The sequence below is a fragment of the Zosterops lateralis genome (assembly GCF_965231275.1).
Source record: "Zosterops lateralis genome assembly, chromosome: 7".
Lineage (NCBI taxonomy): Eukaryota > Metazoa > Chordata > Aves > Passeriformes > Zosteropidae > Zosterops > Zosterops lateralis.
This window is the reverse complement of record NC_139767.1, coordinates 23,362,979-23,390,398: the sequence shown is the minus strand read 5'-3', so window position 1 is coordinate 23,390,398 and position 27,420 is coordinate 23,362,979. Positions and strand designations below refer to the sequence as shown.

Here is a 27,420-nt window from a genome sequence, read left to right as displayed (position 1 = left end):
AAGGACAGCCCAGTCCTACCCATCGCCCTTCTCCAATCTCTCTGCTCTGAACAGAGACTAGCCCAGCCCCTCCCCTCCCTCTCTCTGTCCCTCCCTCCAACACATCCAGGGTTTTGTTTCTCCTCCCTCTCCAGATCAACCACTCCCGAGTGTCACATCGTTCCACTTTATTCCATATTTAACCCTTAATAAATTCCTTTCTGTTGTCTTTTCCTGTCTGCCACAGCCACGAGGAGTGGCTAATTCTTGCACCACAGGCTGCATGTTGATGCCCTTTTCTGAGCAGTAACATCTTCCTGGGATGATGATGATGCCCCCAGAGTCATTTCTGGGCTGTCTTTTCTTATCTCCTTTTCTTGTGACTTCTCCAAGGCCCTGCTGGTTTGGATGGCAGCCCTCCTCCTGGTCTGGAGCTGCTCAGCCCCAGTCTGTGTGGCCATAGGAACCCCAGACAGTTGGGCCCTTTGCCTTTCCATCAATCAGTCTCTGTGCCCCCACTGCACACAGTGGCTGAGCCACCCAGGGAAGCAGTAACTCAGCAGCAGCATCCTGGACACCACAGCAGGGTTTGCAGCTCACAGGGAGACACTTCTGTTCCCACGGGCAGAGCATGAGCACAGGTAACACCAACCCCAGGGTGGCTTTTGCCCACATCAGATCTGCTCCACACTTCCCATCCTGTGGAATTTGTCTGGTTCCTGGCCTTTGCCCAGACATGATACTCAGGAAAAGCCACGTTGTATCATACTTTTTTGTTTCCCTTGAGGACACTTCTGAAGGGTACCCAGCACTGCTGAGAAGCTTGGGAAAGAAGAAGTGAAGGGAGATGAAACCTCTCCATCCCCACCACCATGACCCTAGTTTTGCTCCATATTTGAGGGTTGCTTATAGCTTAGTCAACTAAAAATAATGGGGGGAGAGGGGAGCAAACCCACCAGGGTTTCCCAACCCAGGGTTTCCTGACTGTCTGATAGTACACCCACCCTTTTCCCTTGAAACAGCAGGCAGAGAGGAGAGAGAAACTTTGCCACCTTTCACAGCCCCACAAGAAACACTCCCTGGATGGCCCCGGGTCCCCAGAGCTGGGGCTGAAATGAGAAAAAAACACTGATTTAGGAACCTGAAAGTGAGGACTCGATAGACATGGGGAGATGCAACGGGGGCAAAGTTTCCCAGCATGAAGCTGGTGGGACCTGCCTTTCCCAATGGTCACAGCAGAACCACAAGCCTGGCCTGGGTACACCAGCAATCTGCAAAGAGAGAGACCCTGAAAAGCCTGTGCTGTCAAAACTGGCGAGGGGAAATGGGTGGCAGATAAGAACATGCTGAGGAAAAACACAAACCAGAAGTTCCGGAGGAATTTTGGAAAGGAAATGGGGAATTAACTGCAGAAAAGGCGGGGGGGGGGGGGGGGGGGGTGTGGAATGAGAGGCAGTTTATGGCTTGCAACAAATAGCCTGTGTGCGCCACCTCGCCAGGCACTCACCGCCTCTCCTCCCTGCCCAGGGATACTCAGCAGTGGCCATCCCAGCCAGGCAGAAACAGCAGGAATGGGAAAGTGCCTGGTGCTGGGTACTGGGGAGTTGATTCCAGCAGGAATGAGGGAAGAAACAAAACTAAGAGAAGCTAGAAAGAAAATACCATTCCTGCAGTGTCAGAAAGGGCGAGGAGGCTGCAGGTCCCGTCTTGCCTGCAGGTAGATAAGGGACAACTGAGGCCAAGGCTGGCAGATGCCAGGTATCTCACAAGGTCCCGTGGTGCAGCCTGGCTTGGAGGGCACTTGGTCGCTTGGGTGCCCACCCACAGCCCCACAGCTATTTCGGAGGGGCCAGAACCCGTTCCATCTCCGCCCCTTTCTTTTTTTACTTCTCTTGCCTTTGCCTCCCAGCACAAGCCCCACAGCACGGGGTCCCCACGCAAGCAGTCCCCGCAATCCGCCCCTCGCCCTGCAGCTATTTTAAATAAAAGCAGGAGGTATTTTTAGTGCTGCCGGCTCCCAGGAGAAACTCTGAGCCTCTGAGCCGCAGCAGTGCTGGCGCCAGAGAAACTGCCGCTGCTCTGGCTGATATTTCTTGTATAATTAAACTCAATCCATCCAGGGGGCTGGGTCTTGGCCACCAACTCAGCAAGGAGGGGAAGGAGTGGAGCCAGAGAGCCAGGGGCTGAGTGTTCTGACAGATGCTGGGAATTGCTCTGCAAATGCTGGAAAAGCCTGGCCTGAGACTTTGGGGGAAGTTTTGCCAGGCACAAGCAAGCAGGATGGCTCTGAAAGGCATAGGGAGTGGGATTTAATGGGAGCAGAGCCTAAACTGCTGCCTCCGCAAAGATCCCATACCAGCATCACCCCTATCCTCTTCCCCTGCAGGAGAGGGACCCAAAAGGGATGCCCAAGGCTGGACGGACAGCACTAAAGGCAACCTGGGGAAAAGCAACAGGACTTGAAGAGCACCCAGTGGCTGCAGGGCAAGCCAGAGAAATCCCTGCTGGTAAACAAAAGGCCAGGCTGGAGCTGGAGCCATGTCGGAAGTTTGGGGGCTGTCTGGTTAGCCAGCATCTGGTGAACACAAGCTGCGGCTGGAGGCTGACAAGCAGCAGCACAACCCCTCCCTTCTTCCCACACCCACCGCCCGGCGTCTGTCCGGGGGCCCCAATCTGCCATCGAGGAACAGGGGGAACGACAGCCCGGAGAAAACCCAGCACCCGACAGCTTTTCATATGGGTTGGGTTTTGGTTTTTTTTCCCCTGTGCAATAAAAACAGAGCATTTATTCCTATGCTCCCTTAAATTTCAAGATACATTTCCAGCAATCCAAACACCAAGCTGGCATTCCAAGCAACAGTATATTTTATATAACTGGTTCTTTTTTTGTTGTTGTTTTTACCACTTTATAAAGCCATACAATGAACTGCAAAGAATCCAACATCTGTACAATGGGAAGACAACAGCGGAGTGACATTCACACACGGACACGGTGCGACCGAAGTCATCCTTACACGCACGACAACATTATGGGCATAAAGATACAAAATATAATGTATTTTTTTTTCCATCTATATAAATACACAGAAATGGGCAAGTCTAAAAGTCTGAAACTGTTTGTTAACACTGATTAGCAAATAAATCTGTAACATTCCCAAAGTAACAAAGACAACAACAACAACAACAAAAAAAAACCCACGCATAACACGGCGGCACAGGATCCGCCAACAGAAACGTCATATTGCTTCCTTTTTTTTTTTTTTTTTCCCCTTTTTAAGGAAAAGAAAAAAAAAAATTAGTAACCCCAAACCAACCTCGCAATTTGCAAAACAAACGAACAAAATGAAACAAGCCCCTGCGGGCTCCTTTGCTGTCTGATCATCCTGCCTGCTCCAACGGGAAGGGTTGCCTTTTGTTGATGCTGTTGTCTGGGGTTTTTGGGGCAACTGGTTTCTTTACCTGCCCGACCTGCTGGGTGGGGATTTACTCTGCGCTTTGGTTCAGGCGGTTGAATCCACTGAAAAATCAATGCCCAGAGGCTGGGTTGGGTTTTTCTCCCTACCTGGTTTGTTTTTCATGTATAATTTGACCAGGAGGCAGCCAGCAAATGTTGCATTCAGAGCAACCCCAAACTCTGCTCAGAGTCATGAGCCCTGCTGCCTCCACCAGTGATGAGGGACTGGTGAAGACCATGCAATGGTATATCCCATCAGCAGTTGATGACATGGATCATCTCCCAAAATGGTTCCCAGGGGCAGAGCCAGGGGCAGCCCCATTGAATGGGCACCCCCCATTTTGTTCATTGCAGGTGCCACTGAGCAAGACAGACAGCAAATTACCTCCCCGGGGAGCATTTCCCAATAGACAGCTATATCGACAGCAAAGGCAGGACGGGCTTCTCCAAAGAACAAACTGACACAAAAAGGGCACATACAATAAATTTACACACACACAAAAAAAATAATATATATCTATTTATATATATGTGGGGAAAAGTGCGTTTTTAAGGATATCTTTGGCAAGAATATATGCAGTTCTTTGTGCAGGAAGGAGGGATGTGTTTGTGTGTGTGTGTGTGTGTGAGCAAGAGAGAGATACCATCCGGCTGCTGACAACGGCAGTGTGATTACAACAAAACATATGCTGGGCTTAATTCGTGCGAGCTCGAATCTCAAATAGCATGACTGCACTTAAAAAAAAAAAAAAAAAAGAAACAAGAAAAAAAAACCCAAAGAGTATTTTCTGTCCCTTTCATAAGGAAAAAATACCAGCACTAAGTCCCTACCAGCCCCAGGACCTGGGCAATCCTAAATGCTGCTGATGGTCTCTCCTGGGGATAGAAAGGGTTGTTACACCTTAAAACCTTCTTTAAAAAAGGAACTAAAGGGGAAAAAAGTGCCTTTAAAGGGAGCTGATAAACACCTGGCTACATCATTGGAAGGTGATTAGCTGTGTGTTAAAAAAATAATAAAATCATCAGATGATTTCATTAGTGTTTGAGATTTGGGTACAGTCTAAATTTTCAGCTAGTGGGTTAGTGGGGAAGCCGGGAGAGGCTCAAGGCCCAAAGCAGGCGTGATGCTATTGGCAGGTATCTGCTGGGGTCGGTGTCTATGCAACATCTCTGGGGTGTTTAGATCTGCTTTGTTTGTATGGGGAGAAAAAGAGAAATAGGAGTTCCAAGCACCAGTTTCCAAGGCAGCAGATTAAAATAAAATTACATTATTATCATCTCTTTTCTTAGCAGTGAGAAAACCAAGTCTGAAAAATAGAGGCTTTCAAAAATATATCTTTATATATCTATAAACACAGTGTTTTCTCTGATGGGTGAACGGCAGGGTGAGGAGATTACGGGTGAGATCGTCTCTTGTCTCACTTGAATTTCGCAGAAGGAGGGAATCACTTTTTGGAAATATCAAAAAATTAAAAGATCTCTGCATCTGTGCGGCCAGGGAAGCGGGGAGGGGGATAGCCCCCCCACCCCCCAGAACCTCCTGTCCCACCACCATCTCACAACCAACTCCTCGGTACCCATCCTTTCACACTCGAGTACATCAGCACAGCCTCTGGCCCTGGCAGCCCTGTCCGGCCGCCCACCCGCTCACTCCCCCACACACACACACACACCGCACACCGGTCACACGCAGACACCCCGACACAGGGGCCCCCGCCTCTTCCCCCATCTGTATTTTGCCTTGCTCTGGATTTTCTTTTAACATGCAGGTGTTTCCCCAGGGCAGGGGAAGGGCGGGATATAGTGGGGGAGATATGATGCGCGGAAAGCAATATGGCAAAAATAAATATTTTTGAGTGTAAATTTAACCTTTTTTTTTTTTTTCCTCCTTAAAATTTCATTAGCTTACAGTATTTTGTCAGTATAGCTTGTATATATATTATAGCTATCAAGGCAAGGGTTGTCCACGGGAGACAAGCTCTCCAGGGGACTGCAGTGCTATGTTTCTAATTTTTGTCCCCAAAAGACTATCTGGGCCACTTTGCACTGAAAACTTTGCCCAAAAAGGCTCTCAGGGGGAATATTTGCAGCAGAGGGCTCAGCAATGACCTTGCAGCTCCAGCTGGACCATTCCCCCTGCCCTAAACCTGCACATGTGACCGAAGCATCCTCTGCCCCCTCCCCAGCACCATAGGGCAAAGACTTCAACCTGTTGCACCCCCACCATGATCTCTCCCCCTGCAGTGACACAGGGACCCTCTGCCCCTCTCTCTACCCAACTTGCCCTCCTCACCTACCAAAGCTAAGGGGAAAGCCAACAGCACTGAAATCACTGCACAACTATGGTGCATTTCCGGGGCAGAAGCCTCGAAACAGATGGTTTGGGGGGTACATGTGTCAACCAGGGTGGCTCTCGGAGGACCTGTTACCTCCCCACTGAGCCAGAGCTGCCCAGCCACTGCAGGTCCCTTGCTTTTTTTTTTTTTCTTTTTTTTAAATTTTTGTCTTTCTTTTTCTTTATTTTTTTAACGTGGCCTCCAAAACCAAAGGAGAAAAAAAGCGCCTGAGTTACTTGTAGTTGTTTGCCTTTCGTGCAACTTGAATGTCCATGCAATTTAAAAACCGCTTGCGTGTCTCCAAAAAGCTAGATAAGGGGTAGCCACGGGTCTGCTGCTTTGCACAGGGAACTCACCTGTGCCAGCATCCGCTATTATTATAATCATTATTATTATTACAACTATTCCTTTCCTTTCTGTTTTGCTTTTTTTTTTGTGTTAAGAGAATGTGACAGGCCGCAGGAGAAAACTGCCAAAGAGGACTAGTGACAGGAGGGAAAAGGGGAAGATGGGAGAGGAGGCGACTTTCTTCATCCTCCAGGTTCCTGGGGAATATCCACCTTCCCCAGGCACAGGGTGGCAGGAACCCCCACACCTCCTCACAGGCTGGGGGGCACCAGAACCTCTGGGGACATGGAAAACAGTGTGACCCGCCTCTCTGGGTGGACTCACAGCATCTCACCTGTGACTGGTGCTGGGCTCTGGGTCAGCAAAGGTCAGCCCATGGCCGAGCTCCCCAGGGATTGGAAGGTTCAGGACCAATTTCCCCATGCCCCCAGCAAGTTACCAGGTCATGAGCAGGTTCTAGGGGAAGCATAGGGACCAGTGAGGACCCTCCTCTACAGCTGGAGAAGGGAAGGTTTCTGAGAGCATCTCCTCTGATGTCCCATAGACCCAGCACATGTCAGTATCTCCTACGGGTCAGTTCAAACACACAGCAGATGGTGCTGCTGGGATGACGCTTCTTCCATGGGTTTTGCCAGTTGCCTCTTTTTTTTCCAGATGAAAAACACCAGTCATGGTCCCACATTCAGTCCCAAATGGATGTTACCACTTGAGGCCATGATGCTGAAAGCTGGAAACACACCTCTCACTGCCGCCTTTGCTTTGGTCACCTTCCCTGCAATGGGACATGCATCCTGTCTGGCGTGACTTTGTGGCTCTTTCGTAGGTGCGTGGCTTTGGTTCCTCTACGTGTGTGTTTGGCTTGTGTTGAGTTTTTATGGGTTTTGTTGGTGTTTTTTTGTTGTTTGCTGTTTTCCTCCAAAATTCCAACCCTTTCCCCCCCCCCCCCCAATTCACTTCCCTCTCCCACAATGCACTTCCTCACATTCCTTCTCGGATCAACTCCAAGTCCTTCTCCAAAATTCAAGAATCACCCGCAAGTGCCAGCTCATCTCTTCTGGCCAGAGCCAAGCATGACCCTGGAGACAAAGTTGACGATGGCTGCAGCTGGCTGGTCTGGGTCCAGCTCAGCAAAGAGGTGGCAGATGTTGTCTGTGGTGCTCCCTTGCTTCCTGGCCACGAAGCCGAAGAGCCTGTGTGGGGAGAAGGCAAGAGCCTCAATATTGCTCCTGCAATGATTACCATCACCCTCTTCCAACATAGTCTTGTCCCACTTCCCCTCTTTAACATCCACCTCTCACAACACAAACCAGCCTGCATGAAGGACCATCTTCTCTTCCCTTTGCTGCAGTTGCTTTGAAGGCCAGCTTTCAACCATTTCTTGACCAAACTGCCCTTGCTCTGATCATCTCTTCCACCCTTCCCAAGTCCATCCCAAAGAAGGGACCTTCCAATGCCCACAGCATTGTCTTGGTTTGGCCATTTAAAGCCAGAGATAAGATGGGCTGGCCATTGGGGTTGACCCTCTAAGAGATGAAGGCCATGCAAGGACACAGGAAACTGAGTGAGACCATCTGGTTATTTCTGTCTGTCTCTCCCCTGATGAATAAAATGTCCCTTTTTCTTTTTTAATTAGAATGTGCAAACTCAAGTTATAAATACAGGGGGAACAGAATGTGAGACAGGCCCAGGCTATGGTATTTCTAATTGGGGAGGGGAAATATCCCAGCAGCTGGACATCCTAATAAAAACCCCTTTGCTCACACAATGGCTAAAATTAGTGGGAGCTGGCCCCTGGAAATGGGCTCAGCCAACAGCTCTGTGCTCCCATGGGTCAGGACAGGAAGGACAGGGAGAAAGAGAAGAGATGACCAGTAGCTCACATGCCATCAGCATAACCCCAGCTGTGCTCCATAAGCTAGTTCCCAATGACACTGTCAGGAGAATTTCCAGTTTGGTCAGTTCAGCAAGAGCCATGCCTGCTCTGACCAGGAATTTGGGGCTGACAGATGCGTCCAGAGTCCCCAGGAGCTGAGCGCATCTCACACACAGCCAGGATGTCCTGCACAGGGCATCTCCCAGCCAATGCCCAAACACAGGCAGAAGCCACCTTGACAGCAGCTGGGAGGAATCTGCTAGGAAGCACACAAAGTACTTACTTAGCTGGGCCACTGCCATCAGTTTTAGTCCATCTGCAAGGAGAAGAGAAGGTGTGAGAGATGGTCCCTCCTGCACCCCAGAGAGAGACAGGGCCATAATGGGGGACACCACACCAATGCTGGAAGGCTAGCCTGGCTTTGCACAGGCTTGGCTTTATGGAAAAATGATGCACCTCTCCCTGAGCATGAAGGTGCTTGTATACACCAAATAGTCACCAGAAGAAGCTGGCATTGCACCACAGTATCCAAGGGGACCTTACATACCTGCTCTCTGCAAGAGCATGGGAGAGAGCAAGCAAAGACCCTGCTCCAAGCATCCCAGGAGGCTAGAGGAGTGAAAGGGCTGAGGGTCACATGCTCCCCCCAGGTTAGGACACTCACTTTCGTTCCTGGGGGTCCAAGTCACAGAAGGTGACAGTATTGAGGGGGTAGTGTCTTCGGAAGAACAATCTGAAACATAAAGCAGAGAATGTCAGGGCCACCTCAACCCAGCTCCGCCAGCCCAGGGGACATTGCCGTAGGTCTCCCATAGGATGTTCCAAGAGTCAAGGACAAAGCTCAGCCATGTTAATGACCAGGCTGATGCCATCCCGGGGACATCCTTCACCAACACACTTCCTGAATCACAGCCCTGTTGGCTTTGGGAATGAGCCAACACTGGCTTTTGGCCAGAGATGTGGCCATGGAGGCTCTTACTTCCTCTGGTTGTCCGTTAAGGTGATGCCTTGTGCAGAGACTTTGAAGTGAACAATGGTAGCTGTGGGCGTGGGGTCAGCCACCAGCGTCTCAGCAACAGCCTTCGAGATGGCCTGAGGGCCCGTCAGAGACTCCATCTCCACTGAATTGATGAAGAGGACATTGCAGGCTGGAAAGAGAGACAGCAGACATGGGGTCAATCAGTACTCCAAGCCAAGTTCACCCCACGACAACCTCTCTCAACTCACCTGCACCCTGTTTGAGGAGGTCTGTGGCTGAGTTGGTGGCTGATGCTGAGTCTTTCTTTTCCTCCATGGGATCTACAACACAAGGGATGGTTACTGGTGCTCCTTGCTTGGAAACCTACCCCCTCCCTGCAGGCTGTGGGGACAGATGCAATACCTTGTGGTCCTAGCTCTTACCTCGGTCAGGAATGACCAGCTTGCAAGGCAGGGCCAAGGGTGTGATGGAGTGCTGGTACACCAGTGCTGAGAGACAGCCTGGGGAGAGAGGGAAGATGGTCAGCATAGGGTCAGTGTTGCCAGATGAAAGAATTGTTTGCACCTGCTGGGTTAATACAATGATCCTTTTGCAAAATCATTAGGCTATAGAACTGCACAATCCAAAGTACAATAATCATTAACCAAGGAAAGGAATAAGAAACTCCAGCGTTCCCTGATTAGGTCACCATTGCTCTGGGTGGACTGAAACGGGCTTTTAGATGGGTTTCTTCACTAATAGGCCTAATGCCACATGTGGCAATTCCTCTCACTGAAATCACCATGTAGCCCTCCACAGTGGGATCAGGGAGGGGACAGAGGTGCCAGGGCCACTTTAGGGAAAAAAAGTGGAACAAAGGTCTTTGGCAGCTCCTCAGACAACATTATTTGTGGAATAAATGGAACAAGGGGAGCCCCTGCCCTCCAACCTCCCAGCAGCATCAGTTGTCCTACACATGTGTGTAGAAAGGTATGTACCTATGCATACAGGCACATTTGTGTGCTCTCATGAGTGTGCATGAACATAGAGGCTCCAAATGCCCACAGGATTCAGTTACACAGGGACAAGAGGCAGTAAGAGGTTGTCCCAGACACCTGACAATTCTGCTTTGACAGCATGGTGAAGGCAAGGCTTTCCCAAACCCAACCCCACATGCAAAAAGCATGCTGGGGGCACTTACCAAAATTAGGCTCGTTGGGACATCCTTTTAGTTTCACACCTCGTGAGCTTGTTTCAATGAGGAAGTGCCTCACCAGCTCGTTGGTCAAGTCTCCTGGGAAGAGATGAGATGTTCTCACCCTCCTCCTATGACTGTGCAGTACCACTAAGAAACCAGTGCTCCAGCTCAAGGGAGGGGTCCCCAACACTGCGCACACCCTCCTCAAATCTGTCCCTTTGCACAGGGTCAACCCCAAGCCAAGCTCCTCCACAGTGTTGGTGGGCTGGAGAGGCTGTATCCATTTCATTATACCAAAGTCCAAGATTTAAGTGCTCCTGAGCCCTCCACAGCTCAGGGCAGAGGGTGTCTGGTGCTTCCCTGTGCCCTGGGAGGCAGGGATCCTGCCACATCAGCACATACCCAAGGGCACAACTGGCTCAGCAGCTCCAGCTGCCCGCTCGCCCCAGCTGAACAACGGAAAGCATCTCAGCGTGGGAAGGAGAAGGGCACACAATACCTTTCTTGTTCTGCTGCATGACCGTGGGAGGCGGAGAAGCAACTTTCATGGCGAGGCCATAGGCTCCCCGGAAGGAGTGGCTGTCTCGGATGATGAAAGCTCCTGGCTCCCTGTCCTTCAGCAGGGCAATGGCTGCGGGAGAGAATGGCAGAGCTCAGAGATGGCACAGTGAGAACCAACACACCCTCAAGACACCAGCAGGTGTGGGTTGGGATGGGGTTCCCTAGCTCCACACCTCATAGCCAGGCACCACAATGTTACCATGCCTCCTGCACATCCGAGTCCATCTGAGTGGGCTGCCAGGCACAGTCTCATCTCCCTCCACCTCCACCACCCTTGTGTGGGCATCTCCAACTCCCACCCTGCCTATCTCTGAGAAACCAAGTACTGGAGAGCAAGCAGGAACCAAGGCCCAAATGCTGGGACCATGCCCCTGAAGACATCCTGCCACCTCCTTGCTCTCCCCACTCATTTTAGCCATGTTTCCAAGACACCTCTCAGCATTATGTGCATTACAGATGTGGCACTTGATACCATGACCTAGTTGAGGTGTTAAGGCTGGGTTGGACTCGATGATCTTGAAGGTCTCTTCCAACCTAGTGATTCTGTGATTATCAAGATCAGGGTCTTTTGCACCCCAAACTGCAAACACAGATTCACTCCACACTGCAAAGACTGGAGCTCCTCTACCAAGAAGAATGTTTGAAGAGCCCACATCACATAAACCTGCAGCTGAATAGGGCTTCAACCCCCATCTGCAACAGCCTGAGCAGTCATTATTGACCTTCACTCTCAACACAATTCATAAGGGCAATCCCTGCTAATTCCTGTGATCCCAGACACATCTCAGTTCCCAACCCTATGCCATCTACTTACCCTGCTCCCTGGAGATGTCTGGTTTGTACCAGTACTTGGAAGTATCCTGCACAAACTTAACTTTGGCACGAGTCTCAGGACTGATGTCTGCAGGAAAGAGAAGAAAAGACAAGAAAAAGTTGAAAGATGCCATATCTGAAACTCTACATCCAGCCAAAGCATTAATACGTCCACCTCCTTTCAGATCCAGCATACTGCACTAACCTCAGCCCAGCTCCCCATACCCAGACAGGCTGGAGCTTATGGGGCTGCTGGGCATCTAAAGCTAAATCCAAGCTCAAGGGCCCTTGAAGGGCTGTGCATGAGATGAGCCCCTGTGGCACACAGCCAGAGACGAAATGGGAAGTCTTCATTTGAAAGAAGCTGACCAGGTGAAATAAAAACTGTTGGAGGAAAGAGGTATGTCTGGAGGTATGAGGGAGATCCTGACTTCAGACGACCTTCACTGCTCTCTAATGTTCAAGATGTGAACCACATGTCATAAAAATAAATTTCTTCCCTTATCTTTGCTCTGTGAAGAGGAACTGGACAGGTCAATCTACCCTGGGCAAAGCAGCCCCAGCCCCAGCCTGACTGTGCCTTGTTCAGTGCCCACTAGTGGCACAGTCCCAGTGGGAGCTGGTCCTCTGGCTGTGAAGCTGCCATATACTCAGGCAACACTTACAACCACCTGCTTTCCAAAAACAACCAGGCAAACAACCAAGAGGACTGGATAGCATCTCTGCTGGAGACATGTTATCAGACCTCAGCAATCTGGTCACCTTGGGAGAGGCAGGGGGCTCACTCCCCTCTCCAAGCTCCTTGTTAATTGTTACGGGTTTAAATTGCTCATGCTTCCCCACTGGGAAAGGTCCCTGGCCACAGGAGTCATGGGGCCAGGACGAGTGCCAGAGTGCCCACAAAGGGCTGCCTGCTCTGCAGAGAAACTGGCCCAGCAGCCGGAGCCACCACTGCCCCACAGCTTTATTCTCCTGGTCCTATCAGCCCAATCTTGACGTCACCAAGGTGTCTGTAACCGGAGCTGGCAGAAGTGTTCCAGGCAGGATGGCACCCGGAGCACGGCACCATTTGAAATGAAGAGGCAGCGCTGCAGCAGGATCTCAGTGGGGTAAAGCTCTCTGGGAATGGGGCCAAGAGGTCAGTGCATCCCCACGGCAGAGAAAAATCGCCTCCAGGAGCTTTGATCTCTGCACACACATCTCTGGAAGCTGTTTATGCCAGAGATGCTGGTCGGTGTTTTTCCTGTTTGGATTTGTCAGAAAGCGCAGGAAATGGCCCCAGCCCCAGCGGTGCCTTTGGTTTGCGGATGGACAGGAGGGGTAAATCAGGACATGGCTGCAATCCCTTTCCTGCTGGCCAGCAAGGAGGAGGGGAGAGCCTTGAGTAGGGCAGGGGGACATGGGACCTCCAAGAGCATCCCTTACCTGGCATGGAGAACTTGGAGAAGTCCGGCAGCGTGTGGGAGAAGGCGACGGCGCTCCCACCACTGGGGCTGGACATGCCGCTGGAGAGGGGTGAGGACACCTTGCCGTTGACAGTGGCATAGTTGGGGAGGCTGTTGGAGCGGTCCCCAGCTGACATCCGCCTCTTCTCAGGCAGAGCAGGCTGCGACGTGGGGCTGCCCTGGCGGTAGGCAGCCGAGTCCGGGGAGGAGGAGTGTGGCGTGCTCGTGCCGGGGTAGTACGCTGGGGAGACAGGGAAGGACGGCGTGGAGGGAGGCTGGTAGCCAGAGGAGCTGCTCTGCCGAGACAGTGTCAGGTGCCTTTCCTCTGGGCTGGAATAGCCATACAGGGGGCTGCCAGGGGATGTGGCTGCCGCTGCTTGGTGTCTGGACAGGCTGGGGCTCCCTGGTGGGGCCACCAGGTTGCCATGGGCCACCACAGCATGCCTGCCCAGCCCAGGGCTGCCAGGAGCACCACTCATGCTGGGGTTGATGGCTCTTCGCCCGAAGCCAGGGCTGGGCGGTGTATTCGTTGCCACTGTCCGGTGCAGGCTGCGGGGGCTCCCTGGCAGGGTGTGCACCCCCACCACATTGACCTGTGGCTGTGGCCGAGCTTGGGGTTCTGGCTGGAGGCCAGCTCGGCCATCAGGGTAGTCGGGGCTGCTGTATGCTGAGCCCGGGACCCCTCCTTGGACCGTGGCAAAGGAAGATGGAGACGAGTTTTGGTAGCCGCTGTGAGCAGAGGGCATCGGCGAGCCAACAGGTGACCGGTACAAAGGCTCAGCTGAAGCATGGGGAGGTGTAACCGTGCCATGGGGGCTGCCTTCTGATGGGTAGCTGCGGAGGGAGGCCCTGAGGAGAGACAAAGAAAGGTAGATTTCAGCTCCACCACTCATTCCTGCTGCTGACCAGTACTGGCACCCTCCTGCATGTGGCACACAGGGAAACTGAGGCACAGAGCCAGTCAGCTAACTTGGTTGTTCAGAGGCAACCATGGGATGGATCCAGCCAGCTTCATGGAAGCAACTAGAGGCAGCTTCAGCTCCACCATGAATCCCAGTTCCATCTCAAAATATGACTTTCTGGGGAATACAGCCTTTTTTCATCTGCTCCCAGCAAACACCTGATTTATTCTGCTCTGCCAGCTGTGCGGTTGCAGAACACCTCCTGGGCAGGGTGGACAGGGGGCAGGGACAATGGCTTCATCTCACCCCAGAGAACTAATGCTCAGCCTAACCCAGGGCTAGGGGTTAGCACAACACATCCCCCCTCCCACCCCAGGGCCCAGGTTCCCAGTGAGAGGTTTCTGAGGTCCAGTAACCACCAAGTGACCAGCAGTGACCCAGATTTGTGTTCTCAGGGCACTGAAGTTGGCTGGGATACCTGCATGGAGAGATGTGCATCTTTGCAAAGGCAGTTTCAACGTGGGAACGAGCACCATGCCTGAAGATGTTCAAGAAACAACTGGACATGGCACTTAGTGCCAATGTTCAGTCAAAGGTTGGCCTCTATGATCTTAGATGTCTTCTCCAATGATTCTGTGACTCTGTGACTGTGATTCTAAGCCTGTGCACCAGGCAGGGTTCAGCCCCAGACTCACCAGTCCCTGCGACCTGCACCCACTGCCTTACCCATCCATGCTGTGAATAGGGCTGCTGGTGGAGACGGGGCTGGGGGCAACGAAGGAGTTGGAGAAAGTGCCATTCCTGGTGGGCACCTCTGGGCCTGTGGGCTGGGCAGCAGGCTGGGCAGCAGGCTGGGCAGCAGGCAGTGTCCCTCCCCTGCCCGTTGTGGCCGTGCGAGCCACTGACTCAACATAGCTCCTGGGCTCTGCAGAAAAAGAGAAGTGAAAACAGATGAGCCTACGGCTTGCACGGGAAGGGGGTCACACCCTTCCCAGGATCCACATTTCACACTAGTGAAGGTGCTTGAGCTGACCTCCTCCAGCTGAACATTTCCCCCTACCTCTTCTACCAGGGGTTGTGCAAAAACACATCTGACTCATTCAAGACCTTGAAGGTGCTTCAAGAATGCTGAAGACCCCCAGCAAGGGCACAGGGATGGGGGGGGGTCATCCCTCTTTCCCTGAGGGGACTGGAACATGGGATCACGATCCCTTTGCCTGCCACAGCCCCTTCTCTGAGTCAGTGTCCCTCCCACCCAGGATGCCACAGAGAACATGTCCTGCTCCCTGTTCATCCACGGCCCCTAAAAATAGAGCCAGTGACTCTGCCCAGCCTGCACTGACTCACACAGGACTGATGACAATGCCCTTTGGTCCCTGCCTCCTGTGGCCCACCTCTCCCAGCCATGTCCAGCAGTAGACTAGAGGGCAACTCCAGCTATTTCCACTGCAGCATCCAACACTTTCACTCCCAGCACAGCCTGGAACCAGAACCTATGAGCACGACCAAGAAAAGTGATTTTCCTTTAGAGCCGCCAAGATGTCCCGTGCCAGGAGCAGCAGTCTGGGCTGGCCATTACTGGCCATGGCAGACACCAGACCCAGTCCTCTTTCATACTTGCCCCCTACCTCCTGTTCCACCCAGGCTGGTCCCCATCCTTATAATAGCCCACACAGTCCACAGCCCCCACCAAAAGCTGCACCAGAGGAAGGGGCTGCAGCTTTAGTCCCATTCTCTCAAGCCCCAGAGCCATGTCACACCTCAGTCTGCCCTACAAGATACACTGGCATCAAATCCTATGGGCTGGGCAGCCTTGCCAGTCTCTGGCTCCAGGCTGGCCATGCCCAAAGCAGCTCTGCAGTAGTAATTAGCATGACAAACATTATTAATGTTATTATTAGTCCTAACAGCTGGACTCTGGCTCAGCCTGCTGGCAAGCTGGCCTGCTCACAGTCAGCAACACCAATGCACAGCTCCACGTTCAGAGCTGGAGCAGACATGTAAGGAAAAAGACTGTCATAGGTCCCACTCCTTCCCCCGCAGCATCTCTGTGCCCCATCTGTCTGTGGAGAGGGAAGGATGAGTCCCTCCCTTGGGCTGATGTCCCTGGCCAACAACACCAGGAAAGATCTGAGCCAAAACCAGATGATGGACCTCTACACAGGCTGGGTACCAGGACATCCTGAGTGACTGGGATGAGGCACTACCCAGGGCAGCTGCAAGAAATTCATTGCAGCTTAGGTAATTAAATTAATTTCACAGCTACTCACTTTTCCCCTTCCCAGCTCCCCAGCCCAGACTAAAATTAGCTAGACAGTACATATGAGTCAGCTTGCAAGAGGTTAAGACCATAAGGCTGTGAAAATGCCAGCCCCTCCTAAGAAGGCAGGACCAGGGGGGCTGGGGGGCTGTGCCACAGTAAAGTGTGTGACCACGGGCACAGGTTCCAGTATTGATTCAATACAAGACAGGATAAAAGAAAAGAAAAGTTAGGAAGTTTCAGGCAGGATTTTTTTAGGTTGAAAATCTGATCTTGCCTCCTTATGTTTTCTTGGAAGGGACTCTGAAGATGGGAAAATGGGTGGGAAAATAGAGAAGCTCTGAGTCACCAAGGAGACGGGCATTTGTTTGGGAATCCCAAATCCAAGCAGGGCTGCACTCTGGCCAGAAATCCCCAGCGTTGCATTTGTGTCAGGCTGTTTTAAAGCCTCCTCAGCGCTGACAGACACATCCTGAGCTCCCATACTGCCAAAGCATATTCCAACCCCATACACAGGGCAGCCATTCCAGCTGGGATCTGCTAGGCAGAGTGTGAAGGGGCAGCGACTGCCCCTCCTGGAGTGTGGCTCCTGGAACGTGTGGCTAAGTGCAGAGGGTCCTAAGTCAGCAGTAAGCCAAAACACCAGTCCCTTCTCAGAACCATAGATTCAATGCCCAAAAATATCATTTTAGAGAGGATAAAGCAGGGCAAGAGGCCCATAGTGGCCACTCAGTCTAGGCAGTGCTTGCTTGGGGGTCAACGATCATGCAGGTGGACAGAGATGCAGGACAGCTTGAGCTCCTGAGGGTTTAGTGGGAAGGAGAGAAGAGGGAATGTTTGAGTCTTTGGAGGCGTAAAGCTGCACAGAAATGGTAAAGCTTGGGGGAACTTATTGGGGAGAAAGCCTGGTTTTATCCCAGTTTGCTTCCTTTAAGAGGAAATGTTTGAGTCTTTGGAGGCGTAAAGCTGCACAGAAATGGTAAAGCTTGGGGGAACTTATTGGGGAGAAAGCCTGGTTTTATCCCAGTTTGCTTCCTTTAATGTATTCAGAATTGATTCAACTGAAAACATATTCAACTGATTGAAAAATCAGTTCTGAAAGTAGAACTTTTTTTCAAGTAAACACTTTCTCCAGTATCACAGTGTTCAGGTTTTGGTTGTGTGCATTTTGAGAAACTTCCAAGGAGAAATGCTGATGGCTGCTAGGGCTAGAGGAAGCACCGCACCCACCAAGCAGAGACACCCTTTCCCCAAAGCCCATCCTGAACACATAGTTCCTCATCCCAGCTCTGAGAGCCCAAAAATTCATTAAAGGAGGAAGCAAAACCACCCAACAACTGTTACCTAGCAGCCAGCACTCCAAGGAATGACAGCCACTCCCAAAACCACTGTCCCTACATGAGATGTGCCATCTCAGAGGCAACAGCGCCTGCGCCATCAGCACAGCCACTCTTGAATTGATGTCCTAGCTCAGCCCCATCCTTGGCATCCCCAAAGTGGTGCAACCCAGAGAGAGGAGAGGTGGGGGGAATTTGGGCAGCTGCCTGGTGGGCAGAAGATGTCCACCAGCTGCTGGTGCCGCACCACTGCCCGGCCGGCTGAGCTGGCAACACACTGGTGGCCTCTGCGCCTGCTGACCTTTTGTGCTGCACTTTGGTTTATTTTCACTCTGAATGGCAACAGCAAAGCCAAAAGGGGAGGGAAGGAGACTAAAACTGGGGCTGTTGCTCCCAGATCCCTTCCAGGCTCATCCAAAGCTGGCTGTAGCGTGCCAGCATCCCCAGCATGCCACCAGTAAGGATGCCACTCACTGACAAAGAGCTCTCAGTCCCCATGGATGACTGCCACACAATGTGACAGACCTTCAGGTCCAACTTGGACACTGAGAAATCCTACCATGACACAAGGCATGATGTGCCCCTCCTCTAAAAGGAGCAGGACAGACAATTCAGGCTCCTACATCCCTGAGGGACAGCGCAAGGCAGGGCTGCTGGAAGTCACCCGGGCCTGCTCTGAGTGACAACCCCAACAGTGAAGTGCATGAAGGAAAGAGACACAGAGAAAGAAAAGCCTTCCTTACCTTCTTCAGTGTCACCGCCCGCTTCCCCTTCTAGCTCTGAGAGATGGAGGGGCAGGGGAGTGATGAGAGTGGGAAGAGGAGGAAGGGAGGTGTGAGACAGAAAGAGAAATCAGAGTTAAGCAGCTCTGCCTTGCTCAGGCAAAGGCACAAAGAGCACAAAGGAGAGCCTCGAACCTCAAAACACTGTGCTCCAAACTGAAAGCCAGCCTCAGACACCCCCACATCAGGCCAATATCCCAGAAATTATGTCCAAAACCCAGGAGGCTGACTTCAAATGGGAAAGAGGGAACAGTGCAGCAGATAGTAACCAAAGGGCTGCTCCAAGAAGCCCAGCAAGCACCAAAAAAGCATCAGCTCACCCTTGAAGGCAGAGGGAGAAGGGTCTTGCAGTGTGAGCTCAATAAACCTGTGGCCCCCAGACTCAAATGGGTTTAAGGAGGTTACACTCAGCCCTGAGCTGGCTCAGGAAGGGGCCCTGGGTGCTGGGGAGCAGAAAGGTCTGGCTTGGCAGGCTACTCCAGGACACGTCCCCAGGACAGGAGGGCCTTTGCACTCAGAGACTGTTGTCCAGGATGGAAAGAGCTCTGGATATTGTTCTGGCTGACAGGCTCAGCTCCCAGAGAGCAAACTGTCTCCAGCTGTCCTAGGGAGGAGAAGGAATGTAGGGGGTGGGAAAGGGAAGAATATGGGGCTGGGCAGGAAACAGGGCCACAGAGTTATCTAGCCTTCACTGCTGAAGACCCTACTATGCTGAGCCCCCCAGGGCAGCACCAACATCCCCCACACTTACACAGTCCCAGAGCCCCCACGAAAGTCAACAAGGGCCCCTATGGCCACCTAGCCCCAAAAGGGAGATGGAAATGCCTTCTCCAAATTAGGAACTCTTCCAGGGTATCCTCACAGATGCCCTCACAAAAAAAAACCTGCCTGCAGTCCCCATGTCCACACTCACCTCCCACTGGATGCAGCAGGATCTCAGCCGGGTTGTGGGGTTTCAGCCCCAGTGCTGAGAGCGGGGTCTTGGCCAGGCCAGGGGGAGAACGCACTGTCGGCACAGTGGATGCAAGAACGTTAGTGGAGGTGTGGGAGGTGACACTTCAGAAAGGCAGGAGCTGCCCATGGGTTCAGAGCCCCCATAGCTCATCCCACCCACTGGCTGCAAGAGAGCGCTACTGAGAGCACGAGATGCCCTCATATGAAGCAGCACCCTGCATAAGGATACTGATCCCCCCTCTTCATTTAGGTGAGGACACGGGGCAGGAGGTGACTGGGTATAAGCACCCTGCCCCATTGCAAAGCTGGCAGGATGGAGAAAGGGAACAACTCCCATCAGGACAGGCCCAGATGCCATCTCCCAGCACCATCTCCATGAAGTCCCACCATTGAGGCATGAAGCCCCTTTCATTTCCCCTATCTGAGCAGCCATCCCAACCCAGCTCTCCCACACCTGAACTCCTTTCTGCCATTCCCCACATCTGGCTGAGCTGGAATCCAGCTGTCCCAGAGCAGCTCAACACCCTCAAAGAAGGGACAGAAGGACTGCCAAAGAAATCTTGCCCTCCAGACCAGCTCAATGGGTGGGTGAGAATGTTCACACAGAGGGTTGGCAATGTACATGTGAGTTCTGCACCCCTGTGCCCAGACATACACACCAGGAGCAGCTGCATACGTGTGTATGGCTATGGTATGGATGGCTGTGGAGTTTCACAGGGCAGGGCAGGGCAGACCGCCCCAAGCAGATTGCATCTCCTCTCCCCTCCTACCCACTGGGTTTGCCCCATCTCCCTGACACTGTATTTTCCCATGTCAGGGGAAACCTCAGGGCAACATCTTTAGCAAGAGAGACCAAAGGGTACGGGCCTAGAGCAGTGTCTGAATGTCTCTGACTGGTGGCATAGGCACAGGGCGTATGGCAAGGCTGGGACACAGTGGGTGATGGGAGGTCCAGAGGAAAGCCAGACCCTTACCCTGATGCCAGGTCCACCCAGCAGCCTGGGGCTGGAGCAGCCAAGCAGCCAAGTCCCTGGGAAACTAAGACAGCAGCACTTTCCCCAGTGGGTGTCTGATTTCCTCAAATCCATCTGACCCCAAGCCACAATGTGAGCTCACACCTCAGCTGGCTGATGAGCAGCAGGGTCCTCACAGGGCCAGGAATTCTCCTGGGACCACAATCCCCCAACAGAGGGGAATTGCTCCTGTATCCCGTAGGGACACTTTGGCAAAGCCTGAAAGCTGCAACTTCAAGCTTCCCAGGCTTCTCTGGCTGGTGCTGGATAAACAGCACTGTCCCAGGGCCACGACCCCAGCCAGGCTGTTCCCGTCACCTCTGCAAGTGACTCATCCCCCAAAGCCACTGACCCACTGCCAAAGGAGCTGCTGCTGCCCCAGGGCTGAGCTCACAGTCCCCAGGAACAACAGGGCCATTTCCGAGCTGCCAAGCACCCCGGCAATGCTCCCACACTCGTCTCCTCATCCCAAGAGACAGGGCCCAAACATCAGAGGATTTCAGGGAAGGAAGAGCAACAGTACAGAAAAAAACAACCCCAAGTCCCATAGGCTGAGCTGTGGGGGGCAGGTGGCTTCACTGAAATCAGGACATGGTATCAGAGGGGGCTGCATTCAGCCCAAGCATCCCCAACCCTATAGCATCCCTCAGCCTTCAGCCTACAGAAGTGTTTTAGAGGGGATGGGGGGCTGCCATCTTTTTTAATGGGTTTCCCAGTTGACTGGCTGCTCCACCATACTGCCCTGGCCCGAGACATGCTGTGCTGACGTGTGGCTGCTCCTCAGGGTTCGTCGCTCAAGCTGGTCACACAAACCCAGTCCACACAAACCCACCGTGACTGAGACAGGGTAAGTCAGAACAGAGACGCTGTGCTGGAGGAGCAGAGACAAGCTGCATGCAAAGAGCATACATCCCAGTCTTTTTCCCCTTCTGCCTTTGAAACTGTGAGAAAGGAGTGATATGGTGTGTGAGTCTACCCTCCTGATCTTCAGTCCCTCTTGCCTCCCTCCCACTCATCTGCCACTGCAGTTTTGCTTCTTTTCATGCCAGGAAAAATGGGGAGATGCAGGACTGGGATGGGGTGAAAGCACACCTCTCTCCTCATCCCACCTTGGGATCCAATCATAAAAAACACCCCAGTGAGTGGAGGGTGGGAAAAAGCCAAGACAAGAGTGGCAAGCATGGGATGCTAAAGTAAGTGGGATGGTGACAGCAGCATGGAGTGGCAGATGTGGAGGAGAAAGGAGGATGGAGAGGAGGAGTGGTTAACATGGTGGTGGGTGTCTGGAACCTGGAGCTGTCTGACCCTTGGCAAATTTCTGGCTTGCCTAGAGCCACCCACCGAGCCCCTCTGCCTCCCGAAGCCATGGCACTTACAGGTGTTGGAGTAAGGGGTTTGTGGTGACACAGGGAAGGCTGGGGTGGGGGGAGAAATCTCACCGCCGCTGGAGGGTGGGCTGGTGGGGGAGGCACCCTCCATCTCCTCGAAGGCTTCCTTGTAACTGTGGAGATGAGGCTGAGGAGAGCAGGAGAAAGGGTCAGTCCCATCCCTATGATGGGCAAAACCTCTAGGACACCCCAAGGACAGGGCAGAGGGGGCTAAGGGAAGGGTTGCACCTCCTCCCTGCTAACTACTACCAGCACCACAAGAACCATCACTGATCCTCAACTCTACGGACACTGTGAATGCTAACCAAGCCATCCCCCTCCCTGGGGGCATGTCTCCCCAGTCAGCCACCCCCCAACACCAGCACTCCTCTACTCCAGCACACCTCTTTGGGCCTCCCTCCAGGGTTGGCTGCGATGGTGCTGACCACCTCAGGTGAGAGCACGGTGGGGCTGCGGGGTGAGCTGGGCTCTGGTGAGCTCTTCTCATAGTGGCTGTCGCTGGGGGTCCGTTTGCGGGCAGGGACTGCGCTCTCCTCCAGAGGCTTCTCCCGGGACTGCACCCCTGCAGGGCAAGCACAGGTGGGTAGATGGGTGAGGAACTGCCAGCTGAGATGAGGACCAGCAGGAGATGCTCCAGGCCTGGCCTGAGAGGTCTCAGCTTCAGCACTCACCTGCATCAAACCCCCAAACCAGCATGGGCAACTGGAGCAGATATAGTCTACAATAGTGACCTCAGACCAGGCTATAAAGCAAGGCAGGGTTGCAGCTAGTAGCTGAATTTTCTGCACTAGCCCTCCCAAGCACCATTAGATTTTTAGGGACAACAACCTCCAGCAGTGAGTGCAAGGGGCAAGAGCATCCTGAGATTAGTCCAGGCAGCCCAGCCCTGCAGAGCAGGGAAGCAACAGGGTCTTCCAACAGCATCATAGTGGGAAAGGACCAAATTACCCATCACAAGGACAGCTGTATTCAGCCTGCATCCCTGCTCCCACAGCCAGATGGCTTCAACCACAGCAATGGAAAAAACCTGGTTTTGTGAATTCCCGAGGCAGAGGGAGCACTGGATCAAGAAGAAAGAACCCAACAGAGGAATGCTGCAGGGAACCCTAAAAAACTACTGCTGCTCTGTCCCTAGTGCAAAGCCTCTCTAAAAGGAGAGATCAGCATCTCCCCTTCATCTCCCCGCAAACGTCCTTCCCAGGTCCCAGCAGTATAAGCCACCAATGTCCACAGCTGGGGGGAAGAACAGAGCAACCAAGTCATCACAGGAAAATGGGTTTCTTGGGCTGTGGAGATCCTCATTGGCTGGGATAAAGCCCAGGAACACAGACAAAGTTGGCACAGGGCAGGGCAGCTCAACTCTCCCAGCACCTGACAGTGCCCAAACACACTTTCTATCCCACCTCGCCTGGTTAAGAGGTTAATCTGGGCTCATGGATGATGGTGCCGGGTTCAGTGCACAGCAACCCCACATAGTATCATGGGCACAAATCAGAGCCCTGTGGGGGACACACTCCTACCCACTAGCAGAGGTGACAACACTGTCCCCTCTACTTTTCCCACAGAATCATTCAGCACTCATGCTCCCCTTGGTCAGCACATTAGGGAAGAAAAATAGAGAAAAGGAGGGGGAAAAAAAAAAAAAAAGAAAGAAAGAGAAAGGCCAGCATCACACTCCAGGAAATGCACTTTTCAAACACCAACTCCTTTCCCACGGGCTGGCGGAGGAAAACCAGCTATCAGCTGCTTCCCCTCTGTCCTCGGGGCTCTGCGTGGGACCCACACCTCATGCCCGCTGACCTCCTCTCTTCACTGCTGGGCACACCAGAGCTTTCCTGGCCCGGGGAAATGGCTGGGAGGGCAGGAGGGAAGGAGGTGGCCTGGGCACATTTCTAAATAATCAGCCCAGTGAATGGCAACAACAATAAAATCGCGGCTCGGGGGGAGAGGCGGCCAGGCTGCGAGGCGGGGGACTCGAGCCAACGGGGCTGGCTCCAGCCGCGGAGGCGGCCTGGAAAATTCCACTAAGAGCAGCTTTGAAACACAACTCCCGATCCCTTCTGCAGGTGCTTACCGGCACGCTGGATGGCCATTAAAAAGACTCATGCAGAGAACAGGGGGACAGAGAGGATTCCTGGGAAGCTGTCTTGCAGGTATGGGAAGCACTGCATAGGGCCACCCCATATCTTTTGTCCTACTCTTCACTTTAAGGGACTGAAGCCCACAGTTGTGAGCACAGGGAAAAACAAGATATTGGGGGAAAAAAGCACAAACTCTTATATTTTCTTTTTTTCCTTCCACTTTGTGTACTATGGGTTCTCCTGAACACTGCATGACCATCACCAGGAGCATCCCTTGGCCCATTCCAAAGTGAGCTGCAGGGCCCGAGCACTTGGAGAGGCAGGGACTGGCTCCTCGAGCTGTGCATGCCTACCTTGCTTTGCATTTTTCATTTGGGAAGCACTAAACGTGGCAGATGTGCACATCACACATCTGCACTGTGGGACCCCCTGCTCCATCCCCAGGGCTTCACGTCACCTAACCACAGGGTGCTGGATCTGGCCCACTGGGACACCCAGGAGCTCAGCAAGCTCTGGCTGCTCCACTCCCCAGACATGGAAAGCAGCCGGGGCCACAGGGAGGGGAGGGAGGAGAAGGGAAAAAAGGGACTCATTGTTCAGGAGCGGAGAGTGGGAAACTTCACAGGCCGCCCGGAGCAAAGCCTGGAGGAAACCCAGGCTCTGAGCATGGCTCCCCCGACCCCCTGGGTGATTTATGGGATGGAAACTATGCTTAAAAAACAAACTCTCCTTTCCTCAGCTTGCTTTGCCCCCTCAGCAGACATACTGCCTCTCTTAGCCATAGTACTGTCACTGGACTCCCAAGGACACCGTGGATGGCAGATTCCTGTTCACAGAGGGGGAGCAGCAGCCTGCACCCCACTCCTCACCCTCTCACCCAACACCTGCGGAACTGTCATTCCTCCTGCTGTTCGTTTAAGTACCTAACCCAGTACCACCCACTGCCCTCACTCAGCACAACTCTAGGGCTGGGGAAGGGAAGGGAGCACAACAGCTGGGGAAGGAGGAAACAGGAGAGATGGCAAACCCAGGTGATTTTGCAACTGGGGACCCAGCTTTTAGGCCAAATCAGGAGGCAGCTGCTTTTAGGCCATGAGATACTAGAACCACTGCCAGGCAAGAGCCAGGTGATATCCCCACAGTGGACAGGAGAGAACAAAGAAGCATCCCAAAGCCCTCGGGATGTGCAATCAGCAGTTAAAGCCAGACAGGGACACACAACCCCCAGGGAAGAGAGATGCAAACTCACTCCCTGCCTGCATGAGGAACAGACATTGTCCTGTGCTGCTCCTCACCAGAGCCAAACTCACCTCATCCTGGCACAGACTGCTCCCCACATCCGCCTGATTACCCCAAATGGGCAGGATAAAATACCTTACTCTCTGCTGAGGACTGGGAGGGCTCAAACCTCTTTGGTCCTCCTGGGGAGAAACCCAAGGTGCCAGTGGGGAGAGAAAAGTCACACAGAAAGATGGTGACTCCCCAGCCCCACTTCATCCCCACCTTTTTCTTGCCCTGAGACAAGTGGGTGCACAACCAGCACCAAGCAGGTCACCAACACACATCACCCAGGGCAGACTCACCTTCAAGGAGCAAATGTCACACTGCATGAAATCCAGCCTCAGCAGCCCACACCCCCCAGCTGCAGACCAAGACATGGGGATCCCTAAACTCACATAGGAGAGACCCTCCTGGGATGACAACTGGCTAAATCTGGGCTCTGTGGAGCTGCACCCCAGCCCCTGCTTCCCAAGGGGGTAAGCTATGGTCAGGGCAAAGCTTGGAGGAGATGCAGCAAGGGTCCAGAACTGGCCCAGCAATGAAAACCCCACCAACAAGCAGTGCCAGGCTTGGAAGAGATGCAAAACCAAGCGTGGGCAGGGCAGTCTCTACCAAGGGCCAGGGGCTCCCCCACCATTGGAGGAGCTCAGTGGGAGCCCTGACCATCACTCTGCTGAGAAAATGGAACAATCCTGCATGGAGATGATCTCTTGAGCCTCCCTCCATCCCACATCCATGCAACACACAGATCACTCAGCATGCATAAAGGAGGAAGGAAGGATGAGAGGGAAGAAGGGATGAAGGAGAAGGAGAGAGAGAAGATGGGAGAAGGAAGGAAGGAAGGAAGGAAGGAAGGAAGGAAGGAAGGAAGGAAGGAAGGAAGGAAGGAAGGAAGGAAGGAAGGAAGGAAGGAAGGAAGGAAGGAAGGATAGATGGGGAAGGCTGAAGAACAAGGAAGGAGGGGAAAGGAAGGAGGTGGAATGAACGAACCAGAGAAGGACCGTTGCTGGCTCAGAGGAGGACGGGGGACTTTGGTGCTCTTGTTGAGTTCCCTGAGCTTGGCGTTGTACTCTGCCAGCATACCAGGACAGGGAGTGCAAGGAGGATGGGAGGTCACAGAGAACAGACACAGTCCCCCACAGAGAGAGGAAGGGGCAGACAGGACAAATGTCACAAGATACAACAGAGGGGGAAGAGAGAGAGAAAAGGAGAGAAAATATTAGCTGGGGTCCAACAGATGAGTCTGGGGTCATTTGGGGTCTGAAAGAGCTCAGTCTCTGCTTGGAGCTGCTTTTCCACCAGGCAACTTGCCTGGCTCCAGGCACCACATAAACCCATGCGGGAAATCAATGGTGGCTCTTAGTCATATACAGCATTGTGCAACACCCAATTGCCCCATCACCATCCTCTCAGGGATGGCACCATGCAGATCCCCTTCATCATGGAATGCTCAGGGCTGGGACAAGAAGGGGTGACCCTAGATGCCTTGCTAGGAGATGAGAGAGACTTAAAGGATGACAGAACCACCTCTCCTCTGCGGGGAGATGCTGGGCATGCCAGCACTGCCCTGTGCCATCTCTTCCCCTCCATCACCAGCAGGAAGAAGGAATGGGAGCTTTCCCACACCAAAAACGGAGGAGGTGTGAGATGCTCCTCATCTCTGCACCAGGACATGCAGGCAATTTATAGCAGCAGGGAATGTAAACAAACATGTCCACGCCCCACTGTCCCCGCTGGCTGTCCCCTCCCAGAGCTGGCTCCAGGACACCTCGTTCCCACCAGAGGTCAGGCCACCCGCCTGCGCTGTCCCCACCTCAGCACAGAAGACCCAGCTCCAGCAGAGACAGGTGGCCACAGGCTGGGGACCATTCCCCACATGCCTCTCTCCTCCCTAGGAAACCCACCGGCTACAAGGAGGTAACAGTGACTCCAGGCCAGCCCTGAGGACCTGACTCAGTGGTTAAGGGGATGGATTTTTCTGGTAGTCAACATCAAAAATCCATTTCCCACACACTGCAAATACTCTTCCTCCTCTCCTTAGAACTGTCCACTTTTCCAGCCCGTTTTAATACTTTGTATGGGGTGACATGGGAAGGCAGGTATGTGCTGCTTATAATATTAAATCCAGACATACAGCGTGGTTTGGGCATCCATGTGTCCTTAGGTTTGTTTAAATTCTTTGCAAAAGCCCCATGACCCTTTGTGAATCTGATCTGATCAGAGGTCAGGTTCAGACAAATGCAAACTTCTTCCAACAACTCTATGACCCTCCTCAATCCCATTCCTACCACTGGCACCCCTCCTGCCCCCCACCCCGTGACTCAGTCCCCACTCCTGGGAGGTTGATGCTCTTGGATTTTTCCAGCCAAGCTTTTTCCCCCTCCCTCTAATGCCGGGCGAGTTTCTGGACTGAGCACAGAGTTGGAAAGGATGGAGCTGCCAAGCCTCAGCATCAAG

At 52.9% G+C, this 27,420-nt stretch overlaps 1 protein-coding gene across 9 annotated transcripts in view; it reads right to left on the bottom strand.

The window, feature by feature from the left end:
• Positions 1-2,821: 2,821 nt before the first annotated feature.
• TNS1 (tensin 1) overlaps positions 2,822-27,420 on the bottom strand; it is a 66,651-nt gene continuing 42,052 nt past the window's right edge. For 6 of the 9 annotated variants that reach the window (XM_083864995.1, XM_083865001.1, XM_083864998.1 and 3 more), the window contains 14 exons: positions 21,985-22,163; positions 21,590-21,728; positions 19,160-19,252; positions 14,594-14,792; positions 12,946-13,814; positions 11,522-11,608; positions 10,646-10,777; positions 10,150-10,242; positions 9,392-9,469; positions 9,218-9,289; positions 8,970-9,138; positions 8,655-8,723; positions 8,274-8,306; positions 2,822-7,307 (listed from right to left, as the gene is read on the bottom strand). In XM_083864995.1, the coding sequence (XP_083721121.1) occupies positions 7,163-7,307; positions 8,274-8,306; positions 8,655-8,723; positions 8,970-9,138; positions 9,218-9,289; positions 9,392-9,469; positions 10,150-10,242; positions 10,646-10,777; positions 11,522-11,608; positions 12,946-13,814; positions 14,594-14,792; positions 19,160-19,252; positions 21,590-21,728; positions 21,985-22,163 (2,357 nt within the window). In that variant the 3' untranslated portion in view covers positions 2,822-7,162. The remainder of the gene's footprint in view (positions 7,308-8,273; positions 8,307-8,654; positions 8,724-8,969; positions 9,139-9,217; positions 9,290-9,391; positions 9,470-10,149; positions 10,243-10,645; positions 10,778-11,521; positions 11,609-12,945; positions 13,815-14,593; positions 14,793-19,159; positions 19,253-21,589; positions 21,729-21,984; positions 22,164-27,420) is intronic. The other 3 variants (XM_083864996.1, XM_083865002.1, XM_083865003.1) reach the window with 1 other exon arrangement.